Source organism: Periophthalmus magnuspinnatus, chromosome 1 (assembly GCF_009829125.3).
Source record: "Periophthalmus magnuspinnatus isolate fPerMag1 chromosome 1, fPerMag1.2.pri, whole genome shotgun sequence".
In the NCBI taxonomy this organism is placed as follows: Eukaryota; Metazoa; Chordata; class Actinopteri; order Gobiiformes; family Gobiidae; genus Periophthalmus; species Periophthalmus magnuspinnatus.
Window position 1 is genome coordinate 4074831 of NC_047126.1, and position 19318 is coordinate 4094148.

The following is a 19318-nucleotide window of genomic DNA, read 5'->3' on the forward strand; positions in this document are numbered from 1 at the left end:
AATGACAGTGTTACAGTAAATCCACCTGTGAATGTATTTGAATGCAATCTCTTTGAGGCTCTGTGCGCACTCCCTCTCTGTCCTGTACAACCAAAGGAGCTTAATATTACTGTGCTATAAAGGATTTATAAAGACTTACTCTTGACATGACCACTAAAGCCCCTCGTCCTCAGAACGCCAACAATATCATAACCACGGCCTCCACTGGATTGTGACATCATGACATCAAAAAGATTCTGCACGTCAGTCACGGCACGTCACAACCAGCTCGCATAATGGCATTCCAGCCAAACCAGAAAATCCCTACTTAAGGGCTTACCGCCAGGCGCGCTGACAAAGGAGAGAAATTGCTTTTTGCTGTTTAAAAGGAGGAGGTAGGGAGAGAGGGACGGATTCTGAGCTGAAAAGGAGAGTGAAACAGGAGCACCAGTGAAAAATGGGGTATAGATCATCGGAGAAAAAGGAGAGATGAAGTTAACGAGTGGTGTGGACAGATGGCAGGAGGACAAGATGCAGTGAGAGCGGAGGAGAGATTGCAGAGGTATGTGACAGAGTAGAGGTTGGGCACAGTGAGCAGATGCACTGGCAAACACGGTCAGAGAGCCTCAAGCTGCCCACCGGCCCGCACACCTCACTGGCCCGCAGCCAGGGCACCTCAGCAGCTGAAGCAGAACTGTGTGACTGTGCATGAGGTGTGGAAATGTGGGCAAAATATACCTGCATGTTATACACACCAGACAAGCACATGTGCATTTTAGGTGTATTTTAGAGGTTGGTCTGTTCATCCAACACGTTCTGCTATAAATTTAAAATATGTATTGGTCGAAAGTGCCCTGAAACACAATGGAAACATCTGATACACTCCAATTTGACCCTAAGTCGCACTGCACGCCAACGCAAAAGGACCGTATACAGTAAGTGCTGCAGTATAGAATTATAAAGCACTGTAATAAGTCTCAGAATTCACAGCAGCGAGATCTCGAGATAGAAGTACGACGTCACACTGACACGAAGATCACTGAAAACAGGATGGAGGATCTAATTTGAAGAATATCTTGAGGCGGATGTAACTGCTATTTACAGTAGATGTGGGTTAGGTACGCAAACAGAGAGGAGGCACTGAAATGAACCTTTTTCCCACAAATATATCGTTTTGTGCAGTCGTTGCATGTTTTATGTTTCCGTACCTTTGACACCAACTGAATGCCTCCAAGACTAAATCAAACACAGACAGTTATAGGCGTTTGTTTGATTTGACTACATAATAAACGAGGTAAAATGAAGGTCTGGACAGTAGATGTGCATTGCCAGGAGTACCCGCGCTGTGCAGTGTGTAGAGGAGGGAGACTGGAGGAATGAGGAGCGGGATTCTCTTAATCCTTTTGCTAATCTCTCCACAAAACAAATGAAAAGTGTAAAGCCAGCAGAGCAGTACTAAAAGGCACCATAGATCTTACAATTGCTTTTTATCTGGGAGCCTACCCTTTATCTACCCAGCCCCATATATCTTTAATTTAATTGTCTTAGGTCTTGCGTTTTCATATTTTATCTATGAACGTGCCTCGTAATTCTTCACTAGTGCATATGTATCCTGCTTCACAGCTGCTCCTGCTTTCATCCAGCTCTTGTTCCTCTTTCTCCATCTCCTCCCTCCATCTCATGGGAGTTACATAAGTCTTCCTGTCACTTTGACTGACTTAATGAAGAAGGGCGAGATACAGCTGTATGCTCTTCACTCACCCAAAAGCCTCTCCACCTCAGTCTTTATCAAGGCACTACATCCTTTATGCGTTTGTTCTTGCTGTGCTTGGGCTTTGCTTGAGGATTCCTACCTACAAGCTTCAGCTCAACCTCACCCCGGGCCTTAAGCTTTGGTCCACGCAGAGACATACTCAAAATATGTACTACAGCAAAGTTTCTCTAGTGCAGTAGCAGTGCGCCTGTCTTTGTCAGTGATCACATTTATATTGCGTTTTTGTACCTTCGAGGCACTCAGAGAGATTTACATCAACAAAACCACTCGCTCGACCTGTGGGTCCGTGGATCTGACCAAACTGAGCCACTGAATCATTAACATTTGAGACATTTGTGTTATAATAATGAAGTGGACTACGGTCATTTCAACCACCTCCAATCCCACTCATTCATTAACGCACAGAGCATTAAGTTTACACAAAGGACGCAAGAGAAGTAAAGAGAAAAAAAGTACTCAACTATGTATATGTATTTACAGTGCTCGTCCTAACCAGACCATTTGCCAAGATAATCACGTTCTTCTGAAATCCTCCTTTCAAGGATTAAGTCTTGACATTTAGGTCAAAAAGATAGATAACTTATGACCTAAAGGGCAGCCCTGCACTGTGGCTCATTTTGAAGAAAAAAGGAAGAACGTCAACATATAACAAGAATTCAAGAGAAAAGTGTGTCCATTTGGGTGAGCTACACTTAAAAGCGTCATCCTCATCGTGGCAGTGCGCCCCACGATGGACGACATGGAACAGTAGTAAGTTAGAGAGAGATTTAGATGGAATTAGTGGCTGTCTTGGAGTGTGTGTCTCGATGTAGACAAGTATGGCCTACATAAAGGTCGCATACAGTGTAGCTACACCAGATGGCAAGGATTACACAGTCAGCTCCTCTCGTTGGACCACTTTCGAGTCAGGGCTGAAGAACTGAGATAACTTTATTAAATCAGCAGTTTTGTGCGTTCATAAAAGGGAAATCCTGGAGGAAATCAAAGCAGGCACCCGCAGACCCCCGTGTTGGATCAAAATGTGAACGGTCGGAGTCGAGTCTGCGGGTCGATGAATGTATGTATGCACAGGTTTATGTAAATGCTTCAAAAATGACAATGTTTCTAAGGTAAACGATCATGTTGGAGTGGCATATGCTTGACCCAAACCCACTACATTTAATCTACTTTTATTCTACTGAACTGATATGTAAGAGCATGACCATTAACATCTACACCGACTAAACATGATCGTCACTTTGTTTAAATATTAGAGGGACAACTGACTCACACAAAAGCAGAATAAGTCAGTTTGATGCGTCCAGACACAAGCACATTTTGTTCTAGAACTTTTTTATACTGGGTTATAACTTTCAAGAGCGCAAACAGCCGTGGTCGTCTCTTGAATGAACCTGTTTTGGAAAGTATCCCTTTACAAAGACAAATAGCCGTCCCCAAACCCAGCAGCTGAGAGGTGACTTCAGGGGGGGGGGACACACTGTCACAGGCAGATGTCGTCTCTACCTAAAGGGACCCAATTTCAGAAAGCAGATGCCATCACAAAGCTTCAGGGTAAACTGTTTAGCAGAGTTAAGATTAGCAGACGTAATACATCTGAATACATGACAGTGGAGATGGAGCAGACTGGAAAAACTATACATCAATCAATGTTTATTCTTTTTATGGCTGAGACAGGTTTGTGGTGATAGGTTTTATTGCTCTGGATTTAGTAGACACGTAAAAACTTTCCTCTTGAAATAATTCTCCTCTGATTCTCAACATTCTTTGCCTGTTAAAGGGAGTGATAATGATAATGTCAGGTTTGTTTTTTGCAGGAGCACTACATTGATATAATCTCTATACTTTATTCCCACAAAAATATCATTTCATCACATGCGTCGCCGTTTTGATCCACTCAAATCAACGGAAATAGAATGAGCAAGGACCATAGACCCGAATATGTATATAAATGGACATAGCTAACCTGCTAACCGCCGCGTACAAATACAGGAAGTGATCATGGGAGTGCTTCCAGCTCCAGTTCGCTTTCTATTGAAAAACTGTGGCCCCTCTCTCTGTAGCTGCTGCTGTCACAACTCCTCATTTTGGTCTTAAAATGTTCGTATTAACTCACTCTACCTGATCCTGGTATTGTTATTTCGCTGTGTCTGTGAATAAAGATATGAACATTAAGAACAGACAAATCAAGGGCATTCTTTCCCCGAAGTTGCTCCCGCGTTAGCAACAGGTTTGAAGGCTAAACTCTGATAAAACTTGATTTCTGTCTACTATTTATGGACGAATAATAAGGTTTTGTCAAGCTGGGTCTCACGTAAAAGGACAAGATTTTTAAATTTTTGTCTGAGAAGTGGAAATTATCATTGCTCGAGCTAAAGTAAGAGGCTAACGCTAGCAACTTTATTTTAAAGTGTTTTTATTCATAGTCAGGATCAACAGTGAAATAAACCAGCACTTCTATCGGCTTCATTCAGTCGTGTTGTGTCCAGTTAAAGACCTGTCGCTGTCTGCTTTTGTTTTCCAGCTCTTGCAATGCATTGTGGTCTATATTGACCGGTCTAGTGATCACCGATACCCACTACTTTTCAAGGTGCATTGTGGGAAATTTTAGTGCCTTACTTTTTCACCAACTGGACTTTCAGACACCACTAAAAATGGCGTGAGCCCTAAATCGAGCTCTAAGTGGTGAATAGAGTGGGCATTCAGACACAGACATTGACAGCGTCGTTAAGAGGTGTGTTACAAACCGTTAACACAACCCAGATGCTAAAAGGATAAATAATAAGTGACTCTTTAATTATTAAGTAAATGTGAGAGTTACAAGTGAGAATAAGATTAGAGTTACACAACAAAACAGAATAACAACAAAAACGAGACTCAACAAGTTCAAAACTGGTACAAATTAAATTACAAAAGCCAATCAAAGGAATCAATTACAATAAAATACAAAACGTAGGCTGTTAGCGACCTGGCTGTCTCACAACTTAACCTCACACACAGTTAGGTTAAGGGAAAACACGTCTAGCTAAGGCGAACCGTTCAAAGTCATCCAGCTGCACCGACGGGCAGAAGTGCGGCACTTTTATAACGGCGGCACTGATAGACGCAGGCTGAGGGTTGGTGAAGTGAGGGAGCGACGCACTAACCACTGGAAGCGCTGAACTGGTCAAATACTCAAGAGGCAGGATCAACAGCTGCATTTTTGCACCTTCAACAGCCTCGTCCCAGATTGGCTCTTTGGTTGCTATGATACTCGAGGTCAAAATCAGCTCCAAACTCTCCTCTGCATCTGCTAGCCTTGATGAGCTTCATTTTACTGGAGCCGAACGCTACGTGCGATGTCACACTCCCTTAGTCTACTTCTTTATACCGTCTATGGCAAGGACGAAATTAATGTCTCCTCAAAGTAACTGATTATATTCTCTCTTGGAGCTTTACAGAATATAAAGATTCTGAAATAATTTAGCTTTTGAAAAAGGCTATCCCGTCCTTAGAAGTTGTGGTTTGCGCCGTGTGCCCGTGTGATGATAGCTAAGCATGTAATAAGTAATTTCGCTTCCTTGCCAGAGACGACTGCAGCTGTTGTTGTGAGTGTTTGGTGTTGGTGGGCGTTTTAGCCATTGACTCCCTGAATGAGAAGAGAATCAAGCTGGTCGGACAGGCGCAGGGAAGCAGGCCAATAAATGAGCGTGTGCGGAGCCAAGGCCGAGAGTGGGCGGGCAGAGGGCCAAATCCATAACTTAAAACACATTAGCATCAAACAGACACATTAAAAGCAAATTATCGGCTGGAAAATGAGAACCGGGATTGGACGTGAAGAAACAGCTCTCATTCAACCGCACCACATTCAAACGTTAATTGAAAAACATGTGTATGAATGGGTTGCTTCAAACATGGAAAAAATATTTGGTTGAATTAACAGCTGTAGAATCTGACGGAAACTGCGAAGCTTATTTTTTTTATTTCTTTTTAATGAGCGTATTTGTTTTTCAGCACATTTCCCAGCTTTGGACACTAGGGTTTATCATTAGTTTGATTGTCCAGTTGCTAATGTATGTCAGTGTATGTCAAATTAGCATTCCATCCAGCCCCCATGTCTGCCCCGGGCCCTGAACCGCACTAATGAGGGTTAATTTGTTAGAAACACAAGGGGAAGAATTAATGAAATGAGGTCTTCTTTTATTCACATGTCATTTGATACACATGGCTTCACAACATTACTGGGTCAGAGCTGGTTTCCCATAAAAAACCGAGAGTAGAGTGAACAGACGTGCTCTTCTTCCAGGATATGTCCTCTTTTTGGGAGGAATTTCTAAATAACCCCAAAATGTCTGAGATCTGACCTTTGTGACTACCAGCTTTGTGTGAGACATTTTTTAAAGTTTTGGCGACAATCTTGGCTCGTCTGATCAGATACAACGAACAACACCTCTTCAGCAGCGCACATCTAAACTCCGCCTTTCCTCGCCCCTGTGCGCTCACATAAGACAGAGACAGAGGACAGACACAATACTTCATGTCTCAAACGCTACACCACTTTTTATTTGATGGAAATTGACCTCATTTTACCGGAGATACGTTCATAATAAATCCCAGCTGAAAAAGTTTGTATCGATGTGAACTCAGGCGCACGCAACCGCGGCGCACATGATTCTCAGGAATAGTCTCACCCTCTCAGCAGTATCTTTATAATAAATACATAAAACATATGTTCAGACGTCCTGATAAAGGCTTAAGTCTGGAGTGTTTTTCTGCTCTGAAGCACAGTCCTGTCTGTGAGGCACAGGAGCAGGGGTCTGGTACAGGAAATGACAAACAGTAAATTACATACAGTTTGTCCAGATCTCTCTGGGAGGACTCCAGACCCAGATAAACATAATACCAACAGAAGGTTACAAAGTACAAACATCAGCAGTTTTGTCATCCCTGAACCAGGTGTCGTCCTTTTTGATCACCCCGGTGTGGTCAGCCTCACCCAGGAGCAGTCTCTGTCCTGGTCACATGACATTACTCACACATCACTGCACGAGTAAGTTGAGCCTAAGCTAAATCTATGCAATGCTCCTCATACTGTAGACAGCAGCATCTGCTAAGCTAAGGTCAAGCTAATGCTAGTCAGTTTCTGTTAGTCACAAGTGAACGCACAGCTATGCTAGTCAAGCCTCGCTGTCGCAGTGTGAGCTATAAAAAAAGATTAGGCTATAGGGTGAAATTAAAAAAAAATAAATCTTTTTTTAATATCGATTGATCTCAAGTTTCAATTTGATCAGCAGAGAGACATGCACGCACACGCTACAGAAACACGTGCGAAGTTCGTGCGCTAAATTAGGTTTCACTTACAAATGGTGAGAAAACAGTTGTTTACTTTATGTAACTTGATTTATAATGGTAAGAACGAAAGAACAGAAAGAGGAGAAAAGGTGAAGAGCTGCTACTGGATCAAAGAGGGAGAGCGAGGGCAGACGCACCGCACACACTGAGACAGAGGGAGGGAGACTTTGGACTTTTGGTCAAATTGTGCAGATTTAAGTCAAAACTTGTGAAACCCGAGGACATGTGAGGAGACATAAAGAGACTATGGCCCTGACTCAGAGCTTTAAACAGGAGAGCGCTGAGTCCTCCTCAGAACCACACGTTCTCACTGCTGATTGGCTGGAGACATGTCCATTCAAATGTGTTTGTGTCTTATGATCAAGACCAAAGTTTAGATCATGATCCATCAATCTTTAGATCTTTGGCACAGCTCTATCAGGCTATGCAGTACACATTATATTACATTACCTCTGGAAAAATGTAGTGGGTGATGTGAAGTGTTCTTTGACCTCCCTAAGGTTAAAGTTGATGATTTGTGAATAAATTTTACAAGAAATAAAAAGTGGAAGATTATTTTCAACATTTTTATATTTTATTGTGAAAAGTCTGTCTGCAAAACATTGGATACTGTACTTTTGAAGATCAAAGTACAAAGTATCAATTGACAATCCTCTTTTTGTACTTTGCAGATGATGTCACTAACATTTCCTTGGGGTGTGATGCTAACTGTAGGCACTGCTGCGTCTGAAGCTCTGTTATGCAAGGAAAAAACAATAGGTGAACTGATCTGAGCTGTTGAACATGTCCCTTTCACATAACAGTGTCATCATAAGCTAGATAGCATTAGCCAAAAGTTTTTCCTCGCCTTTTTTGTTCAGATTCAAACAGCTCATTCTATTGACACAATCTCCTGAAAATGTTATGTTTAAATGCATTTTGTATTGTTTCTTTGATTTTTTGATATTTTCAGACAATCTACAATCATATCAGGCTGTGTTTGCTAATGTGTGCATTGCGTCACTATGGTAACAGCTAAACATTCCACCATAACCATACATGTAGTACACCTGCGAACAGCGTGAAGTCACTGCAAAGTATCAGAACAGAGCTGACACTGATTGCACATACTTTTCCTTTTGCAGTTTAACACAATATATTATAATGTGAGCTACTTAAAGTTCATATATTACACAAAATGGACTCCTGTGAGCTTTAAGTCAAGTTAGAATGTCGTTACCTCCTTTATTCACACATGTTTGAGTAATCTTTATTATTAGTCTGTCTATATGTCCAAAATACTGGTCGTTTTCAAGTTAACAGCTACTTTTTTACCTTTAGTTCAGCAGAGTTTGGCAAATCCAGGGCTGAAATCATCCAAATAATTCTAGTGAAGGTGTACAAAACCCACAATGTCGATGAAACGTTCTGCACCAACACAGACGCCTACGAAGGTTTGAACTTTGTGTTTAAACGAGAGAGAAATGTGAGAAAATGTTAACGCCTGTGTGAGAAAAGTGTATAAAGTGTGTGGTGAGGGGTTTTACAGCTGCAAAACATATAGAATAATTGTAAAAAATAAAGCTGACTACTACGTAACCCCCACGATAAACGAGGGACCACTGTACTACCACATAACATCACAAAGCGGAACAGAGTGTTTTCAGTTTGAGAGAAGAACTCAGTCTAAATATGCAGGTTTGTGCGTTAAAAATGTGAATGAAACAAAACACAACTCCTGGTCTGTTTTTCATGAGGAAACGACATTATAACATATATCAGAAAACAGCGTAATATGGGACTCATGAAGTAATTCTCACTGTATACGCAAATAAACAGCACTTCTTTTATAATTAACTCGGTCCTGCATACAAATGACATCTCTATAAAGCAACGTGTTTGATTTCACGCTACAGTTTATATTCCAGAGGTTTCTTATACGGCCGCCGAGCAAAATCACAGGTTTAAATCTTCCTGCAAATCTGTGGAAATAGCATTACATTTGCATTTTATCCTCTTTTACATCCAGCGAGTGTCATGCGATACCCATCAATCACAGAGGAAACTCCATCCATCCTGGAAAATAACTGGGGAGGCTTGACTGTATTTCACACGGGGGCCTGAACCTTTGAACTTCCTGACCTCTTCATCTCATTCCAGTCATCGTCACGACACCTCAGAGCATAAAAACTCGCCCACAACTGGAGAAAGTTTCTAAATAAAGAAGTAAAGAACGATTTCAATAAGGATTAGACTAGTAAAGTAACGCCGAGGAGGAGATGTGTGATTAGTATGCACTTGAGGCGAGCCGTTATACAAGGCGAGACAGTGAGTGGCTGATTTATTTAATATTAAAGCAGACTTAAGTAAATTATCACTTGCGTTTACTTCTACTTGTGACTCTGACGACTCTATCCTGGCCTAACCTCAGCGTCATGACAGTCGCTTTGGTTTGGTCGTATAACAAGGATTTCGGATAAACTGCAGCAAAGGTAGAAATGAAGTTGCGTTCCACGTTTGGAATTCTGATGACGAGTATCATAGCAACCAAGGAACCAATCTGGAGCGAGGCTGTTGAAGTTATCGTCTTTTCCCGTCCGCATCGCTGGTTTAACAGGGAGCGGATGATTAGCGACGCTGTCAATCAAACCTGTTACAAATCTTTCCGCAAACTAACGACCTCAGGGAAAGATTTGTCTGTTATTAATGTTTATATCTTAAATTATGGGCAAAATAGCAAAATAAAGACACCAGGATTATCTAGAACGTGTTTAAGACAAAGATAACATTTTAAGACTAAAAAGACGAGGTTCACTGCAAAAATTACAGAGGGAAGAGTGACAGTTTTTCAATGTGAAGTGAATTGAAGCCAGAAGCGCGTCTATGATCACTTTTGTTCACACATTTGTAACACGGTGGCTAGCGTGTTAGCTATGTCCATTTATATATACAGTCTATGACCTCAAGCCTGGTTAAACGTAATCGTGCAATCAGATTTGTTTTTTTCAGCGTCACGTGTGAAATGAAGGAGTTCATTGGTCACCTGTGATTTATAAATAAAATCAAACGTATCTCACGATTAACAGAGTTTAGAGCTTCGCTGATTGATTCTGCAGAAATCCATCATGTTTTTCCGCCCTCTGTGATATTTTTTCCTTTTTTTTTTACAATACGGGTGGACCATGCGTGTCCCCGATTGGCTAATCTACCTGTCAATCACGGGGAGACTCACATCTTTCTAAAGTATTGAAGAATTGTGTTGTAACGAATCAAGAAAAATGTTGGGAAAGAGTTGCATAGAAGCGATTATTATTATCATTATTATGCAACTTTACTAACTTCTTCAAAGGAGGCTCTGAGCTGAACCGACTGACTGAGACAGGCCCTTGAACCTCTTACCTGAGGGGAACCTGCATGAAATACTTGTGCGTAACCTGAGCGGGATACTGTTAACAGCAGCTGACGTTTAGCGCTTTGCTCAAGGGCTACTAAAGTAACCAGAAGGAGCATTGCACACATTGTGGGAAAGTGGCCTCAGCACCTTTTACATTCCAGTTGACCTCGAGGCTACACTGATGCTGGCAGGACAGTCTGCAGCTGACAGCTCCATCACTCACTGTACGAGCCCCGTCAGTCTGGACCGGCCACGGCGTTTACGGCTCAGGAGGTATCTCAGGTGCAGGGGCGCAAAAAGTACTCAGTTTTGTTACTCAGAGCAAAAAAGAAAAAAAACTCATGTAAAAGTATCACATCCCAAAATCCACTTCTAAGTCTTAAAGTACATGTTTAAAATGTACTTAAAGACTAAAAAGTAAAAGTATTTCGTGCTCATTTTTTGAAATATAATAAAACCTTGACTGTACTGGGTTTGATACAGATTTGTGTTGAATTTGGTTTAACAGAAACAACTGAATCGATCATTTTGTTCTATTTTTATTTGTAAATTTGACTTTGCTCAAATTATTATTATTATTTTCATTATTATTATTATTATTATTATTATTATTATTATTATTATTATTATTATTATTATTATTATTATTATTATTGTCATTATTATTATTGTCATTATTATTATTATTATTATTATTATTATTATTATTATTTATTTTATATTTTTTATTTATTTATTTATTTTTATTATTAGTTCGTCTACATCTCCAAAGCTCAAAACGCTCTGTTCCACCTTGTGATGTCATGTAGTGGCTACCTTTTTACTTTAAGTTCAGTAGAGATAAGAAATTCCAGGGCTGAAATGATCCAAATGATTCTTAGTGAAGGTGTGTGGAGTTTAAAGTCTAAATATGCAGGTTTTGTGTGTCAAACATGTGTGAAAGAAACAAAACACAACTCCAGGTCTGTTTGTGGCGACGAAACAACATTACAACAAAAAATCAGGAACTCGTGTAATATGAGCTCTTTAATTTTGCTCGAGACACACTGCTCTGCCGATTTTCCAGAGCCGTGTGTTAACATGCGACACACGAGCACGCTATCAGGCAAACAAACAACATTTACCGGCCATAAACATTGAGACACGAGCTGAAAGTTGCATCTCACGTTACTAGAAACCTGCGCTGTGTCAAACTGCACTAAAAGCTCACATTGCTCTGCTTTGTTCTTCTTTGCAAAATAATCGTCGGCTGTGTTCGACGCAAAAGCAGGAGATGGGTTTCAGCTGCTATCGCTACATCTGAGCAGCACCGGCGCGACGCAAGACGACAGCCCGTTGGGGAAAGGGGGCAAACACGAGGTCGTCGCTGTGAACCCTGGACGCTACATTGTTTTTAGCTGCTCAAAATGACAGACGGAGATATGGAGGTTTCCAGACTGCATGGCCATCTCTCTGCAAGCACGGAGCTGTGGCCTAGTTTGAGACAGGATCAGAGCATTAGTCTTAATCCTGCAGATAGATGTCATATGCGCGCGCACACACACACACACACACGCACACACACACAGATAGACAAATATAAAAGAAACAAGAAGTGTGGATTGCGGTTGGTTGTATTACTGCACTCTCACATATGGTGCGCTGTCATGCAAGGTCCACAACTACACACATGGGACAGTCTCCGCCCTGATTGCACCGTAATACCCTGAACGCACCGGGGGCATTGATCGTGTCGGCGAAGGTGAAAAGTAACGCCAACGTGCGCTGTCCGAAAGATTGTGTTATTGTTAATTGCAGCTCAAGTCTGATTTTTTGCTTCTCTTTTCTAGTTATTCACTTCCAGGTGTTTTTATTGTTCTGCGAGTGGGGTTTCCTCTCCCCCGAAAAGTCAAAAAGGGCCAATTTTACGCTATTTTCTGATCTATACTGTTATATTTCCTCATCACAAACAGAGCTGGAGTTGTGTTTTGTTTCATTCGCACATTTTTAACTCACAAACCTGCATATTTAGGCTGAGTTCTCCTCTCAAACGGAAAACATTTGGATGATTTCAGCTCTGGAATTGCTAATCTCTACTGAACTAAACGTAAAAATTAGCTGTTAACTTGAAAGCTACCACTTCCTGACATCACAAGGTGGAACAGAGCGTTTTGAACTTTGGAGATGTCGAAAAACGAATGTGTAAATGAAGCAAAACAAAAACTCCAGGCACGTTTTTGAGGAGGTAATGGTATTAAAATGCTGCTGAAAGCTCACAAGAGTCAGTTTTGTGTAATATAGAACCTTTAAGCTATACTACGGAACATTCTGGGCAAAAAAAAACCCCAGAAAAGGTTACACAGGGCAATCATAACGCATCTAACTGTATTTCAAATTGTCCAATGAGCGTCTACGTCCCTCTAGCTGCCTCATCCTGTCTGCTGGCCCCATATCTTCCCGTCCCCCTCTATTGTTATTAAAAGAGGCATCGCATGTCCTACACAATGTGATAAAAGACGAAAAAAAAAATCCGTCATCCCTTGTTGTTCCCCTCAAGGCCTCGGCCGGTCGCTCCTCTCTCTGCAGATTAAACGCATGTGTCAGAAGAAAACAGCACAGAGGAAAAGACCAAGCAGAAAAGACAGTGGAGATGAGGTAAAAATCCTCCTGCAGCCTGTTGTTGTGTTCTGCCCCTCCCTCCCTCTTCCCTCCCTGAGCCCGTGGAGGAAGCATCGCCGTTTTGATGGATGAATGGGTTTTTACTGCATGACCCTGGGACTTACACAGGGGACCGTGCGGCAGTGGGCTGGAAGCAAAACAAGAGAGACTCCAGCTCTGCATGTGATGCCACGTTTTCTAAAACACAGCAGGAGCGGCAGCCATTAAGGTTACAAGGTTTTCACAATATCAATCTATTTAGTCTCTTGTAGTGTAAATACTATAGTACAGGTACGCTCAAAGTCTGCAGTGTCGCGGGGGCCCCTGTCGATGCAAAGATCCCACTGGACCCCCCTTAACACTCATTTACACTACAGTTAATAGAGTATGTCATGTTTTATTCCTTGGAAATCCATGTTAAAACAATATAATGATGTGGGGTTAATACTAATATGAAGTGGTACATGTAAGCAAATAAAGTTGACTTCTTTTATACTTTATACTTCCTTTATACCTTGGGGGATCACTGCTATAGCATAAAAACGTACTGTATGTGGTAGTAAAAGTAGTAGTTTAGTGCTGGTTAGTGGCCTCAGTTCAAGTTTTGGTACTGGGCTCTATATATAAAACACACACGATGGTAAAAAAAATTTGAGATAGACCGATATTTGGACTGTTTAACGTATAAGCCTTAAATATCTGACATACGCTGATATTTTCTTGTGGTTAATCTGCTGCCAAAAAACACACAAAGCTTTAAATTAACACTTTAATACAAAACACAACTACACATCTCTCTCAAAGTTTGTGTGTAAAATGGTTTGGAGGAGTTATAAGTGAATTTAAATTACATCATTTGGGGAAGATAATCGAAATCGGCCCAAAAAATATCAGCTTCGGACACAAAAAACGCCCATATCAGTCGATGTCTAGTGAAAATACCGTCCTCTGTGTCCCTCTAAAACCCTACGCAGGTCAATACAACATGTAAACCCTGTCTGCGGTTTAAAGTAGGTCTAAAACATCCACGTCTGACATGGACAGCACTGACAGCACACTGACTGCATGGGTTGGGTCGTGGGTCCCGGTGGGCCCCTCAGAGCTTCAGGCGCTGGTGCTGTCTGAACCGCCTGATGACGAACGAAACGCCGGGTTTACAGCGTATATCAAAAACCACAGCAACATATAATGCAAGAGTTTAAAGATTAGGTCAAATTATTTCATCTGTATACTGTTTGTATACAAAGAATGGGAAGTGTAGAACTGACAAATGTGGATTTAACTTTTTTTATTTGGCTTTTTTGTTATTGGGAGAAAGTATTAAGCTAGAACATTAGCTCGTTTAAAGTCTTATGTTTTAATGACAGTTTCTGGTTTTAATGTGAACATATTAAGCTCAAATCCAAAGCAATGACGAGGGGTAAGTCACTTTAAACAGGTCTAAGTGTTGGGTCTGTCACGATAATCACTGTATTGATTGGTCAATATTTATCTTTGCTCTACTGGGACATTTCTGGCTAATTTTTGACTATATGATAAGATTTAAAAGGTTGAACAAATCACTTCTATGACTCATTCCAGATGCAAAATAACTACTCAAGTGTTTCATTCTGCTGTTTGTTTATTGCAGCTCGTGATTTTTTTTAAAGAACTGGTTTAAATCTGCTCTTGGGTTATTGTGTCAGTGGCATAAATTAGTTTCAGTATAATCATTTATAGTCTATATTTACTTCTACAATATATCGAACTTCAAAATGTTATCGTGACAGATGCACAATGGAAGATCGAGTCGAGCCCTTACCATTTTACTTATGTTTAATGATAAAACGTCCTTAAACCCAAAGGCCAACAGTGTTGTATGTATAGAGTGTAAATGTAAATGGACATAGCTAACCTCCTACCCGCGTTCCAAACAGGAAGTGAACATGGATACACTTTCGGCTCCATCGACTCCAATTCACTTTACATTGGAAAAATGTTGCCCAATTGCTGCTGTTAGGTTCAACATTTTGGTCTTAAAATCGTGGTATGGATCCGCTCTAAATGATGCTGTTTTTTTTATTTAGCTATTTTGTCCGTAAATCAAGATATGACTGCTAAACTCGACGAGCTTCATTTGACTGGAGCTGAATGCTAATGGTGATGTCAGATGCTACGTTCAGACCGGGGCATTGTTTGTCCCGCTGCTTGACGTGCGTCCGTGGCGTCCGTTGCGTTCTGCGAGTGCCTTTGGATGTTTTGTTGTCCCAGTGTCTTTGTGAACGCTGCAGATTAGGTTGAGAGAGTGGCTTTCGTGTATTTATTACATAAAACCCATCACTGGAGGTGATCGACTCGGCAGCGTGTCTGCGTCCGTGACTAGCCTTTATGCTAGCTGGTGCGCCCACCATAATTAAGTTTTGCTCCAGATAATAACGTTCCTAAATCACTGGAGAATAGTCTCTGATTGGTTGATGCTGCTCGTCAAATGCCAAAAGTTCAGTTTTTTTAACTCTAGTGTTTGAAGTTTTGGACGAGCTAATACAGCCTGAACGCTCGAGACACACCGTGTCAGCGCTACACTCGCGCCACTCTGGCACTTGAAAATGCGCTGGAAAAAAAAACGCAGGGCAGCCAAGATGCACGTCTATCAAAGAGTTTGCCTGTAAACTCAATGCCCCTGATGCCCCAGTGTGAACGCACCATTAGTCCAATTCTATACACAGTCTGTGGTTGTATGTTTGGGGTGACAGAGATTTCAACAACAACTCTTAACTTATATATCGAGTTATGTAGAAACTATAACAACATAAGTGCATATCACTGAAAGATGTGTACGTGCCATTGTAAAGTACCTCACCAGTGAAAGCCACATTGACACACAGCCATACGGCCACTGGGGAAATGACCAGATTTGCCATATGTGGGCTGTTTATCCATGGAAGTCATACTGGGATAGACTAAAACATCTGGCTTTGTGTCAAACCTTCAACTGATATCATGTGAGATCTTTAGCAGCAAATCAGGTCAATTTACTCGTTTTTACCCAAGCGAAAAGACATGTTATGAAGACACTTACAGTCAGCATCGGCGAGCAAGAGGAGGCTGAGGAGGAGCAGACCCGGGCTGGCAGAGAGCATCATGGGATATGTCGACACATGCATGCTGTATCCACCGTGAGCTCACTGCCTCACTGTACGAGCGGACGACAGGAACAGGCTTTCACAACCTGGAGATCAAACACATGGGGAAAAAAAATACTGTAATTCGATCAAATGTGGAAGCGTTAAGAAGTTGAGTTTGTGAGTCGGCTCTAGGCCCTTACGTCGCTGCAGCTGCCTCTCCTCGCTTCATTAATAACATACACTCATAGCCCGAGGTGTGTGTGTGTACAAGTATCGCACAGCTTTAAACATCTGTTCATTTGGCAGTTTACATCTTGACAAAGTTAACCCAAATATCTTTCCGATCGCACAAAACAAACGCAGATTAATGTAAAAAGAGTGGCGTTTGAGATGGAGGGCGTGGAGGAGGCAGGGTGGAGCGGGCGAGAGGCGGGATTGGTGATGGATGATAGGGAGATTAAAGTGGGAGGGGACTAGCTGGTGTTATCTGCTAGCTATGTTGCACTCAGCGCTGGATAAACGCACAGCTCAATGTCTCCATCCTTTCATCCAGAGCTTAGCCTCTTCCTCAGACCCTCATCTTCGCCTTCAGTTCCCTTTTACCACTTTCACTATAGGCCCCTACGTTTTACATACCCTGCCTTCGCTTTGCAGCTTTAAGAAGGATATTCCATCAAATGTTAACTTAATACCTCTTTTCTAGACAGGATATGTTGGCGTTTTATCGTTCTTTTCCAACGTATCGTGTTTGTTGACTTGTACATGAAGCACTTTGGTCAGTTTAAGTTGTTTTAAATGTGCTCTATACATAAACTCGCATTGAATTGAACTCAATTCTTACTTTTATGCAACACCCAGAGGACAATTTCAGCTCGTACATAAACCTTTGCAAGTGTTTCCATATATTTTCTCTTCAAATCTCCGTTTCTTAACATCTAAAATACACCGAGACATAGTTTAGCTCCTGGTTCGCCGCTTCAAACACGTCTAAGGAACAAATACATACAACACTTTCACGTTCAAAATCAGTAAGACGTGCACACGCTGGCCAGTCGGAAGAAATATTTTGCAAAAAGGAGAACATGGAACTGCGTCTGAAAACTCAAATCACGTTACACTGCTGAAACGTGCGTCCATGCTTCAATTATATCCCGTAATACGCACATGTGAAGGCTTCTATCTGTCCTTACATAATTAGCTTAACGCACAGAAACCAAATTGATCCATATACGTCGTGTAACACATTTGGCTCCATACAGTACACGGATTCGGAAGCGTACAGTCGTCACCATCGCCGGCAGCAGCGGTAGTCTTAATCCCTGCCACTCCTGAACAAGCCGTCTGATTAAAAAAGTGGAAGGGAGGGGGGGGGGGGCGAGGGGCAGGGGAGAAGAACGCGGCTACAGCTCTTAGCATCAGCGCGGTCCAAGGCAAAGCAAGCAAACTAAATCCATGTGGGATTTTCCACTTGGTCTGGAATAAAACAATTGCTTTGGGGATAACCTAGATCTCTGTCCTCCTCGCACAAATTAAGTTCTCAGCTTTTTGATTTGCCAAAGCTTCAGTAGATATGAGAGGGAATAGATGGAACGTAAGTACCCGCAGAGTTTGGCTCGCAGCTCGTGTTTAGGATGATTAATGTCTATAGGCTCTGTGTAGTTCAAATGTACTTAAACTTATCGAATGTGAACTGAGATCCAATGTAGGTTCTGCAAGTTCACTTGTGTTTTGTTGCAGCAGGGGTGTAATGGGAGTAATTAGTTTTTAATGAGTGCCCAATCTAATTATGGGAAAATTATAATAGGCCAGCAGTGCACCAAATGATATGATTGCTTTATTTTCAGCGCTGTGACTAATAAGCAGAAAAACAAAGACTCAAAAATAATTAAAAAAATATATGTTTCTGTCGTGTCAGTGGTTTACACCGTCCTATATTACATAAAATTGGCTCTTGTGAAGTTTAAGCCGTGTTATGTTGTATTGTTACTTCCTCAATCACAGATCTGCAGTTGTGTTTTGTACATCTCCCATTTTCTGCATCTCCAAAGCTCAAAATGCTCTGTTCCACCTTGTGATGTCACGAAGCTGTAGTTTTCAAGTTAGCGGCCACCGTTCACCTTTTGTTCAGTAGAAATGGGCAATTCCAGGGCTGTAATTAACCAAATGATTCTAGCGAAGGTGTGTGGAGTTTAAAAACACAGCGGAGCACTTCCTGTATCACCACATGATGACATCACAAGGTGGAACATGTGTGTAGAGTGTTTTCTGGGGGGAAACTCAGCCTAAATACGCAGGGTTTGTTTGTTAAACTGTTTGTTTGCGATGACGAAACAACATTAGAACACAGATTAGAAAATATGTGTATCAGCAAAAGTTATATTTTTTCTAACACTACTAAAACTACGGCATTTTTAATTGTAGAGTAATATTGTCCAAGAAACAGTTGTGATTTTGTTTATTTTCAGAATTTGAAGTTAATGCAAAGCAGCAACACTTGGAGTATAAGTCGCACTGTAGTATAAGTCGCACTGGAGTATAAGTTGTACCAGCCAAAAAATGCATAATAATGAGGAAAAAACATATATTTCACATCGCACCCCCGGCCAAACTAAGAAAAAAGTGCAATTTATAGTCCAAAAAATACTGTAATTCAAGAATACCACAAATATATCTTAATTTTATCTTAACTTTAAACTTTGTCTCATGTTTTTTTCAAATTACTTTGGCTTTGAGCACATTATCATAACTAATCCATGCCTAAGTTTTTAAGTAGTCTGAAGCTTGGCAGATGTGTTAATGGACATATACTTTTATTGTTCATATATTTCCCAGAGACGTGCGCGTGTGTGTGCTCTTGACGGGCCTGCGTGTGGCCACTCACTCCTGCGCCCTATTCAATGTCACTGGAAAAGCCTGCATTATTTAGTATCTCACTTTGCAGCACGTCACGTTAATTAAAAAGCTAAGATAACGCTGGGAGAGCAGAGGCCCGGTGCACTGCAGGAGGAGAATTATGGTGCAGATAGATAAACAGATGAAATATACCAGAGGATTATCAACACGGGTAAAGAAATTCAGATTACTACAAGACTAGACTTAAAAACACTTAAAAACACATTATTT

At 41.3% G+C, this 19318-nt stretch overlaps 1 protein-coding gene across 5 annotated transcripts in view; it reads right to left on the minus strand.

Annotated features, from left to right (window-relative positions):
* The window catches only part of ptprdb (protein tyrosine phosphatase receptor type Db), a 131458-nt gene that overhangs the window by 58140 nt on the left and 54000 nt on the right, over window positions 1-19318 (minus strand). For all 5 annotated transcript variants that reach the window (XM_055223646.1, XM_055223653.1, XM_055223651.1 and 2 more), the window contains one exon: window positions 16150-16299. In XM_055223646.1, the coding sequence (XP_055079621.1) occupies window positions 16150-16234 (85 nt within the window). In that variant the 5' untranslated portion in view covers window positions 16235-16299. The remainder of the gene's footprint in view (window positions 1-16149; window positions 16300-19318) is intronic.